At 36.8% G+C, this 11,326-nt stretch overlaps 1 protein-coding gene across 1 annotated transcript; it reads right to left on the reverse strand.

Annotated features, from left to right (window-relative positions):
* Positions 1-146: 146 nt before the first annotated feature.
* Positions 147-9,695, reverse strand: LOC128453859 (interferon-induced, double-stranded RNA-activated protein kinase-like). The gene is given in 14 exon segments (XM_053436955.1): positions 147-1,701; positions 1,959-2,021; positions 2,246-2,344; positions 2,897-3,037; positions 4,573-4,768; positions 4,856-4,993; positions 5,084-5,203; positions 5,330-5,388; positions 6,480-6,570; positions 6,720-6,817; positions 7,127-7,259; positions 7,704-7,847; positions 7,924-8,049; positions 9,415-9,695. Coding segments are annotated over 14 exon segments (1,644 nt in total). The 5' UTR covers positions 9,513-9,695; the 3' UTR covers positions 147-1,563.
* Between the last annotated feature and the right edge of the window lie 1,631 nt (positions 9,696-11,326).

The following is an 11,326-nucleotide window of genomic DNA, read 5'->3' on the forward strand; positions in this document are numbered from 1 at the left end:
CATTATATTAATGTACCACGCTGCAGTAAGTGCCAGTAGCTGCAGGTTCAGTGTAATTGGTTGTAATGTCCCATCTGTATATGGTTGATGATGATTATTATAAGGTTATTTATAAAATAATAATTTTGTCAATGTCCCAATATAGTAGCTGAAGACATGAAGACACATTTTAACCCTCAAATGGGTTGTTCCTATTTGATTTTAAGTGTTTAGTGTTCTGCTACATTGGTCATTGGTGAACTTCGCTGCAGAGCTGATGATAACTATCTCAATCTTGCATTATATTGTTCCATTTAAAAAAAGTCCTTCTGTCAATAATATACTTGCATGAAATGCTGTTCTTTTCTTTTTTTGTAAACCAACTTTATTTTAAATTTTACAGGGTGAGAAACATTACTCCTTGTAAAACTTCCAAACATTTATCAAAATCATTTACAGTTTTGTCAATTTATTTTGTCTTAGAATTGTAGTTTAAAATTATTATTATTTTTACAGTGTAGTGAGAACTTTTAAAGTGTGAAACTGACATACTGTACAGTGTATTGCATAATGTGTCTGAGACAAACTCACCAGTTTTCCTCTCTCCTGACAGGTTCCAAAGAAGTTCAAAATAAATTAGGAAAACAAGTCCTAATGTAAGGTAAAATGAAAAAAAACCTCATGAGGGTAAATTTCTGGTTTCTGGTATTGTCCCACATTTATATCCTTCCTAATCACTTGTTTTCGTTGGCCTTGTTTGTTTCAAATAAAACTGATGTTTTCAATTAGTGCAGCCATATGCCGCCTGGGGAGAAGGCTGTCGAGTTGTCTACATACAAAGTAAAAAGTTTATATAACCATTTAAGCGACTTCAAGAAAACAAATGTGTCGCTGAGATAATCAAAAAATCACTGAAATCTGTAAAAATGTATTACATCACACATTGTATCATAACCATAATAATAACAGTAATAATAAGATTCTTCTTTAACTTAATATATTTATGGCTCCTACAATCATGATAGCAGATGGACAGATTAAAATTGATAACCACATTAACCACAATCATATGATAATCAATACAAAGCAATGATTTAAAACACTTTTACATAACATACATTTCTAGCATTAATATATGTCATCATAAAATATCTCTTGATTACATTACATTACATTTCATTTAGCTGACGCTTCCACCAAAGCTGGTTACAATAAGTGCATTTAACCATGAGGATACAAACCCATAACAACAAGAATCAAAAAGTACTTTTTCTTCAAGAAAGCCAAACTACAATGTGCTATAAGTAAGTACCATTTAAGTGCTACTAAATTGTTAGTTTAAACTTTTATTGAAGGTATAGTCGGAAGAGGTGTGTTTTTAGTTTTCAGCGGAAGATGTATAGACTTTCTGCTGTCCTGATGTAACTGGGGAGCTCATTCCACCATTCAGGAGCCAGGACAGCAAACAGTCCTGGCTCCTCAGGTTAAAGCACAATAAAAGCCATCAACCGTTTGCCAACAAAATCATAAAACATAAAAAATGTATATTGAGAGGAGACAGATGTTTATAACCTAGTGTGACTGTCAGACTGTTACATTTTGCTAATTTTCAGTTTTTTCAGGGTTGAGAGTGTGGGCCAACTTTTCCAGCTCTGCGTTCAGAGCACTTGCTTCAGGTCGTTGTTTTGGCTCCTTACACAGCATTGACCTCATTATTTGTTCCTGGAGAAAAGCAAACAAAGTAAAAGCTTTAATGACAGTTTTTGAACCAAGAAATTTTGTCCTGCTGCAACATTTCTAAAACCTTCTCATAACACTGTTGTGTGTTCTGCTTGATATTTTACATTACTGTCATCATATTATGTGTCAGCCTCCCTGCTCCTCTGTTGCTGACCATCATGGCTAACTCACACACTTTGGGAAACACTGCTTCATGTGATGAAAGAAGAAGATAGGATAAAATGAATATGGATATTTACCTCTTGAGGAAGAGTAAGTGGAAACTCTCTGGGGAACTTCTGATTTCTGGCATCTCTTAAAACCTGGTTTATGCAGTGATAAAAAGAATGAATGGGCAAGTTACAAAACTTGGGACATCGTGATAATTCAAAAAAGAATTATCTGTTGAACATTGCAAATAAAAGCAGTAAAGATTAAATAAGATCTATATTAAAGCTCTAAGCACCCGACATTGGCCCGTGTCATGAGTTTTTGGGTTTTATCTGGCGGCACTTTAATAATAATATTCGGGACATTGACGACTCACCTCCGCTCTTTCATGGCCAGTAGAGATTTTCCAGAGGAGTTCAAAGTATATCAGCCCGAAGGCGAATATGTCCACCTTCCGGTCATAGATGTTCTCAAACTTGTGTAGTAAAAAACAACACAGTATTAAGGTATTGCATTTATATTAATAAGTTATTTCATAAGTAACTGACTCACTATTGACTATTTTTAATTTATAAAGCTGTAACCGATTGCACTCTGGACTTATCTTAGTCTCCTTATATAATCATGATAGAATTCAAAGGAAAACACATAGTAAGGTGTAACAAACTCTACAGGCCTCACGTGACGCCACTTGGCGAATTAAATCTGTGAATTTCGTTGTGCAGATTAAAAAAGGTTCTATTTTGTTTTATTGTTTATGTCAAATGAGAGAAGAGCATTTCTTTTTAATAATGTATTTGCAAATCCCTCCAGTGCAAAGTGAAAACTGAAATGCATATTATAACATTGATGAAATTCTATTGCATTATACTTTTTACATCACAGTCTGTGTGTGGAAATACAATTACTGAATTTGATGTAAGTTTGTGTTTTATGAGAGGGATTTGTTGTATAACAGAATCTGTACAGGATGGGAGCATTGGATGCATTTTAAACCAATAATAAAGGAAAATCAAAGGCATCTCACTTGTTCGGGAGCCATGTACAACATGGTTCCTGTTTCGTTAGTTCTCTCCCTTGGGTTTTCATCGTCTTCATCATCAGCAGTGACCAGACCAAAGTCTCCAATCTTCACTGCTCCATCCTGTCCAAACAGGATGTTGGCAGGCTAACCATTGGAAAGAAAAAGCAGCAATTAATACAGCAATCAACATCAAGCTCCTTCAATGATGTGTAATTACCTCTACCAAGGAGGTACACAGAGCCGTTCTAGTTATAATGACGATGACACTACGATGATGAAATGCAATCCTCTTTTGATTTTACCCAAGAATAAAAACCTGGTTTGTAAATATTGAACAGTGTTCTAAAATATGGGCTGAGAAACTTCGCATTATATAACGAAATAAAAAATTCAGGCCCAAGATTAAAATAAAAAAAGACAAACACAACCTGGGAATTTTCATTCTAAAACAGCTTCATATGGTAAATAAAGTGACTTCCTTCAGGGGTTTTCCTTCCACGTGTTTCCTATTGGGATGCAACGATTAATCTACGTAGTCAACAAAAATCAATGAGAAAAATAGACGTCGACTAATTTAATCGTTGCTGACTGGTTGGTTACGTCATAGCGTGTGTTTTTCGTGCCGTGCAGTTGAATTAAATGGCGATTTACAGGAGGTGCTGATGGATCTAGCTGAGGAGTGAGACATCTCGCTCCCTTCCTATCGCTGAAAGTCACGCATGTGCAACGGCGACAAAAAGTGGACCATTGTCGTTGACAGTCGCAACAGCATCGCGTACCATAAATTCAAAGGTATGGGTGAACTTCACCCTGAATATAGCCCGGAAAAAAAACTACCTGCAACCTTTGTAAGGCGGACCTGCTCTCCATAGAAGCAGGGTACGAGCATTTAAAGAGGTAACGTAGACGTAGACGATGCAGACTTGCCTCGGTAAGATAGCCTGTTATCTCGCTTACTATATAAACACATACACCTGTGCGCAGGATTCTAGAATCCATTACAAAAATATGGTTTAAACTTGTTTTTAACGAGTTTAAAAGCGTAATGTTATCCTATTGCATGACATAACATATTTTTTAATCACAGTTATGCAGTCCGAAGGAAACTATAGATTTTGGTTGATGTTTTTATTGCAGCTACTTTCCCTGTCTTTTTGTTAACAGAAAAAATTGATACTTGACTTTTAATTTATTTTTAGTATCAGCACTTAGCCTGTTCTTGGTTCCCAGGAAAAAGGAAAACTTGAATTTAAATAATTTTTTTTATATTAGCACTTTGCCCACCTTGGCTTTAAATGGAAAAAGACTGGATTTTTATTTGTCTTTTCTATCAATAGTAACCTAATATTCAGCAAAGTTTATTTAAAGACATTTTTGAATGAAGTATCGATCTTTATAGTCTTTATTTTCAGTCATCAAATGCTGCGAACAACCTCAAACTAAATTTATAAGCGGTTGCCTCAATAAGAGCAATTGAGAATTTGTGTGATTCATAATTTGATTCGTTGATTAATAGTTTCAATAATCAATAGATTAGTCCAATCTGAGAATAGTCGTTAGTTGCAGCCCTAGTATCCTGAATGTATGGGATGTAAGTGGAAGTACACAAAAACACATCGAACACAAATCTCCAATGCCTGTACAAGTCATTTAAAGACATTAGAAGAACTTTGTCTGACCTTCAGATCCCTGTGGATGAGTTTTTTGAAGTGAATGTACTCGACTCCACTGACTATTTGTTTAGCGATGGTTAGACTCTCCTGTCGTCTGCTGGAGTCTGGCAGAGTTCTCGTATTCCTCTCTTTTATCCAGTGTCCAAGTGTTTTTGAGCCACATAACTCCATTTGAATGTAAAGGAGCTGTGGCGAAGATTCCCTGATAGGAAACAAAAAACATTTGGTGCAATGTCTAACATTCATTTTCAGTAAATAAAAAGAGTAAGTATTAGTGGATGAAACTTACTGAGAAGAGCAGCTGTCTGCTGAACTGCTCTGCATGTAACCTGTATCCTCAGTCCAACAACTGTAGTATCGCACAATGTTGGTGTGAAGAAGGACTGATAATGCCTTCACCTCTCGCAGATCTTTTCTGCTGATTTTTCTTAAAGAAAATAATCCTGGTGAATCAGTTACTGAAAGGTTACTTGAACAAATATGTAAACTGCACTGAAGAGTTGCATAATTAACTTACTTTTTAACACGGACAATCTTGACGGCAAACTTCTTGTTCAGCAGTATTTCTCTTACTTTGTACACCCGACCAAAGGCTCCTCCCCCGAGATATTTTTTGCAATCGAACTTTGATGTATATCTGTAGAGGTTTACAATTTTTTAACCATAATATTAAAAAAAACACGATAATGTCTTGTACGTGACTCAACACCAATTACCACAAAATAAAATGTGTACATCACAATTCTTTGCCTTTTAGTCTTACCTGGACTTGGTTAGTGTGCTACTCACACTATCGGCCCTACCCTTGTTTTCCACAGCAACCTGAGAGGATAAAGTAAATACAAGATATGCATTTAGAGTCAATGGTTTTGGACGTGTGTATGTCCTCCACAATGTCGACTAGCTACAGCGACAGTCTTTCAGAGGATCTCCAGTGTTGCCAGACGGATGATAATTATCGTGTTTGAACAATAATTTAGCCCTCTGTATGATGTACTGTCAGTATTAAGATTCATCACTATCAGTATAAAAGTATGAATCCTATATTTGTTTTTTAACAAAGGCTTGCTGTGACGAGCCTTCCAGCCAATCAGGAGGATGTAGAAGAGGGCAGCGAGTCAGAGGTCCTCACCAATTTAAAGTTTATTTACATCAGCATGTTTTTACAATTGGTTAGATTTGTAGATTTGTCAAATAATAGTTCATCTAAACTTTGGTATATATCAAAGTATTAATGCATTTTTTTATTTTCCTCATAATACAATAGCTTTAAGCCTCAGGTAGTATATAATGCTGCTCCTGCCAGAGACCATATTAACACGGCTATATGCCATTGTATAGTCACATCACACTGAGAGCTTTATTTACAGCCTAAATAAATTTGTAAAGATGTGCATCGATATTTAACTATGAAAGCAGCCCTAATGGAAGTGGTTGAATGCTAACGTTAGCTGCTGCCGTCTTATAGTAGCTAATGAGATACCAGATATATTGTTTAACCTTGAAATGTTTTTATATATGTACTTTTTTTTCAGCTGGTGATCAGTTATTGACCTGTGAAATGAAAAAAGTTTGTCAGATTCTCTGTGTTTATTTGACTTATAAGCAGCCGTACATTAATGTGTCTTTGAATCTGGTGCCACAAGTTTTTAGAGTGGTGGCCGCAGGCTATAGTTACTCATACTGACTTATAAGTCAGTATTAGTGCCTAGAGCCTGCAGTAAAATCTATCTACCAGGCTTAAATGCCTTGTGATCAAGGCTTTCAATATAAAAGCAGACACGCACATGACCACCTGTGGCACAAAGCCGGTCTCTAGAACACAGACGAAATTTAACCTTTCTTCGTATTACAATACTATTTTCCCTCTTTATATAGTACTCCTGATAAGTGTAAACTACGAGAGAACAGACCTGATCACTGTGAGGGTTTGATGAGTTATTGAATACTATGGAGTCACTTGTACTCATTGGTTCGCTTTGTGATGACGACATCCTGGGGGCCCTAGCAGAAAACAATGTCAGACATAAGGACAGACTTAGCAACATTTTTTGATATTTCAATAAAACTCTAGCGCTCACTATATATATATAATAAAAAGTTACAGTAGTTAACCATAATCTGCCCTCCTCGTCATGTCCATAAGTGCTTACAGTGAAGTTGATGTCGAGATCGATGTTGAAGGCGAGGTTGAAGTTGATGACATCATGGGGGGATTATCATCTTCGGATACAGTGGACCTCAAGGAAACCTAAAGTGTTTGACATAAAAACATATATATTCTATTGGATTTTGCCATTTCATTCAAAAGGCTGCTGCCACTGTTAATATGAGCCTTTCTCACAGCTACATTCTGCTGTAAAAAACTGTGATACCTGTCGGAAATTTTGTAGATGGTTGCGGCTCGACCCAGAAAGTAAAACGTGACATTTTTGGAGCTGATCCAGACGGGCAGATCCAGGATTTTTACCCCCACTTTCTATAACATGGCCAGATGGGACGTTGGCTTGGCTCCTAGTTATAATATTTGATAATACAGAGAGAAAAAACTATTGAATACCTTGCTGTCCCAGTCGGACTGCTCCTGAAGAGCAGACCAGGCCTGCTGAGCAGCATTTTGTTGGGCTTGCTTGATAGTATTCCCCTTCCCTTCAGGGTACTCCTTGTCTTCAATTACTACTTTGTAGGTGAATCTGCGTTGACAGGGAGCAAATATTTAGATTTTGATTAATCATAAATCACAATTTTCTTTCTTGAATCTATAATGACTTTTCAAACAGTATCTGCAGGCAGCATAGACTATTTATAAAGGTGGTAGACATGACTGTCCCCCAAAGTGAAGGCAAATCATTTTTATCGCCCCCTGGTGACAGGCTTCAGTACAGGTCATAAATCCTGCCTCCTACACGTTAATGGAAGGGTTTTGATGATTTGTGATTGACCTTGTTGTGTGTCAGTGGAACGTTAAAACAGCAGCTTCACACACAGCCTGCCTCAAAATCACCAGATGACAGCAGTGCCTCAATCTGGGATATTTGGGCTTTATTTGTCTAGGAGGAAGTGGAGAAGTTGTCCATCTTTATATCCAGTTCAGTTGTGTATATTCAGGTTACAGAGGCAGGTTTAGTTGTACTCACTGGAGACTCTGTGGTAGACCGCTTCTTTTCACTTGGATGTAATTATGGACGAGGCTTCTTTTCTGACAGTGGTGGTTGAGAATTCCTTTGTAATCTGTCTCTTCAAAGCTGTCGTCATTCAGACTCTGGCTATTTCCCACATTGCTGCAATTGACAAGTAACACTTCACATTAATGATACATCCAAATGAAACCATGAATTGCCACTGTGATATACTCACCTGGCAGGTTGGTTCTCCAACAAGCGTCTCAAGGCATATCCAGCAGCATTACGCTTGGCTTCCTTCTTGCTCCTCCCCACACCTTCGGGATACACCTCACCGTTGCATACTACTCTCTGGGTGAATCTATGGAGAAATTTTCAAATCTTTGTCAGACAGTAAAGTTGACCTGAGAAGGCATTAGTAAGGTGGGAAAGTGTTTTAAATTACGTAAATGTACACATGCTACCACTTCCTGCCTCGTGGGATTACCATTCGAACTCAATGTCTTTGTTGTGACAACTGTGAGTTCTTCACATACTAAAGACAAAGATAGTTCAGTTACTCTTACGTTTAAAAGCTGAAAGTGTAACTAGCGCTGAGGCAAACGAAAAACATCGTCCTGTTTCCTTAATTCAAACAGATAAAGTTTGAGGTGCTCTATAAGTCTTTTTTTTGTGCAACTCCTCTATCACATGAACCTGATCACTCTTCACTGTTGACTTTACAAATAAAGATGTCATTGATTGAGAGGCAGACTATTTCTGCTGCAATTAAATGATACATTAATGTGTCTAAAACAATATGGGGTGAATTTGCAATATTGACTTATTCTGATATCTGTTTTACACATTAGATCAAAATATTATACCTTTCTGTAATCCTTGAGAAGTTTTCTAACCACACCCAAAGAAAGGATGGCCATATACTCAGAGGAGACATAACACAGCTTTTAGTGTTCTTTGAGCCAATAAAGAAAATTCTGCCTGAATTTGAGTATCTTGGACACTTGTATCATGCTGTTAAAAAAAGCCTAAACCACCTTGCTTTAAGCATGACAAGCTAAATTCTACAAATTTTTAGGCATTATAAAAAATTATTGAGAAAATGAATGACAACATTTATATTATTCATATGGTAGTGTAATTAATTCACATTAACATCTCAAAGTCATATTTATTTCATAAACAACCGTACTTTAAATAAATAAACTATATAATGAATCTAAAACATTCTATCTGGGCGACTCAGGGAACAAAAAGGCCGATCTGGTGAGAGACCATCATCATCATCGATCAGCATATTGTCTTCTTCACATGTTTCATGAAACCAATGGCTGCCGACCACAGGACAGACTCTTCTTTACTTTTGGGATCATCTGTCCTGGAGAGCTACTGATCATGTGCTAGTTATAAGTTTAAACAGACAGGGGCAGACTGTATTTACCATTAACTCCTGTCTGACAACTGCAGATCATATGTTACATCTCTTCAGGAGGTCTTTTGATTTCAGCCATGTGATGCCCATGCTACCTTATAGTAAAAGTCCTGCTGACTAGATTTTGTTGGAACGGCAGATAAACAGACAGCTGAGGAGTCCCAGATGACCTGAATTCCCTCTAAATGATTTTAACTGTAAATAAAAACCTTTGACAACCCTGCAGCTGTATATTTAAAGTTGTGATATTCTAATAGTGTCATGATTTAATCTATCACGTCTGTATAAACTTACATCTTGTCATGGTCGGGTCCCACGGAGCTCAACTCTTCAAAAATCACCTTGGAGCCGGTTCTCTGTGCGTACTCCATAAGCTTAGCTACAGTGGCCATTACTGACGCAGCGGTCGAAATTCAATCTTAAATTCTGTTAAAAAAAACACAGCAAACAAACCACAAATGTCAACGTTTCTCTCGGTGTTCTTCTCACCGGTGTTCAACTCTCACTGCTCTGTTTACACATCCACTTCCTTTTTCGTTTCAGCTCACAGTCCAGAGTTTCGATTTCCCCCGGATGAACGCTACTCACGTTGATCGTTTTTTTTGTTATTGTACTTTATTCAACATTGAATTGTTGACAAACACTGGGACAAAGGAAATATGATACTGTCAGTATAATAAACCATTAATAATAAAATCAATACATAGTAATACAAATCTAAACTTCATCACAAAGGCATCACAACAAAGTATATTTTACGTCAAGAAAATATAAATGAGAGATGAGAAGTATAATAATACATTGTTCAAATAAAACATAAATGATAAAAACACATAAGGAAAATATAATAACTGTACAATGAGGAATTAATACAATTCTTTGATCGTGTATGTATTACAAAGATAGACTAATGTAACTTAAGAATGTAACTTAAACTCTATTCTGATAGAGGTGGATGAGCATCTTGGAGTGAATGTATTCAACTCCACTGACTATTTGCCTAGCGATGGTTTTACTCTCTTCTCTTCTCTTAGAGTCTTGCAAAGTCTTCTTCACATTCTGAGTGTCTTTCTCATCGATCCACAGTCTGAGTGTTTTGGTGTCACACAACTCCATCTGAATGTAGAAGTACTTGACCGATGAATTACCACTTGACCTGGAAAGTTAAGAGGTACTCTTATGTTACTTTTTTCTATAACATAGCATGTCTGTAGATTATGACAGAGTATTAAGGCCACTGAAAGGGTGGGGGTGGGGGGATATGAGATTTCGAAAATAAAGTTGTAATATTAATAGAAAAAAGTCCCCATGAGCTAACTGGAGGGATTTAACTGTTGCCCCACTTTGCCATTACAATTAACTAAGTTTATGTAAATCCTTGAATCCAGTTTATTTTAAAAGATGGGAGGAATTATCTTGTTAGGAAACAGTGTCATAGTTAATAGCTGACTAATGCAAGAAAGCAAACCACAACAGATAACTATTCTTTTAATTAACATTTGCCCAACTAACTCTACTATAATTAACGTAGTGTTTGTACATACTTAAATCCAGTAAGACCCAATGCAGTGTTTCCCATAGGATTTACTTCAAGGTTCGTGCCTTTTCTAAAGTCAAATACAAGAACTTTGCAAGGATTTCCAAGATGCAGTTTCACATTTCTCCAGCCCCTTACAGTTGTAGTAAATTACAGAATAAGACACATTTACTGATGTGCTTTTTGTCCCCCTTAGGAAGACAAGTCCATATAAGCTGACTGTGTAAAAACATCAACATCTAGATCCCCACAACATGAGTAATAACTGTCTCCGTGACTTCAGAGGATTTTACATTGACTCATTACCTGCCTCATCCTGAACCTTACCTTACTTAAAATGTCATGACTTTTGCAATCATGCTCTTTGTCCTCGTTAGGAAAACAAGTCCTAATGTAAGGTAAAATGAAAAAACCCTCATGAGGGTAAATTTCTGGTTTCTGGTATTGTCCAACATTTGTATCCTTCCTTAATCACTTGTTTTTTTGGGCCTTGTGTGTTTCAAATCAAAGTAATGTTTTTAATTAGTGCAGCCGTATGCCGCCTGTGGAGAAGGCTGTCGAGTTGTCTACATACAAAGTGAAAAGTTTATATAACCATTTAAGCAACTTCAAGAAAACAAATGTGTCGTTGAGAGGCTGAGGTCCGGACCAATATTCTGTATCACACAC

This window comes from Pleuronectes platessa, chromosome 12, assembly GCF_947347685.1.
Source record: "Pleuronectes platessa chromosome 12, fPlePla1.1, whole genome shotgun sequence".
In the NCBI taxonomy this organism is placed as follows: Eukaryota; Metazoa; Chordata; class Actinopteri; order Pleuronectiformes; family Pleuronectidae; genus Pleuronectes; species Pleuronectes platessa.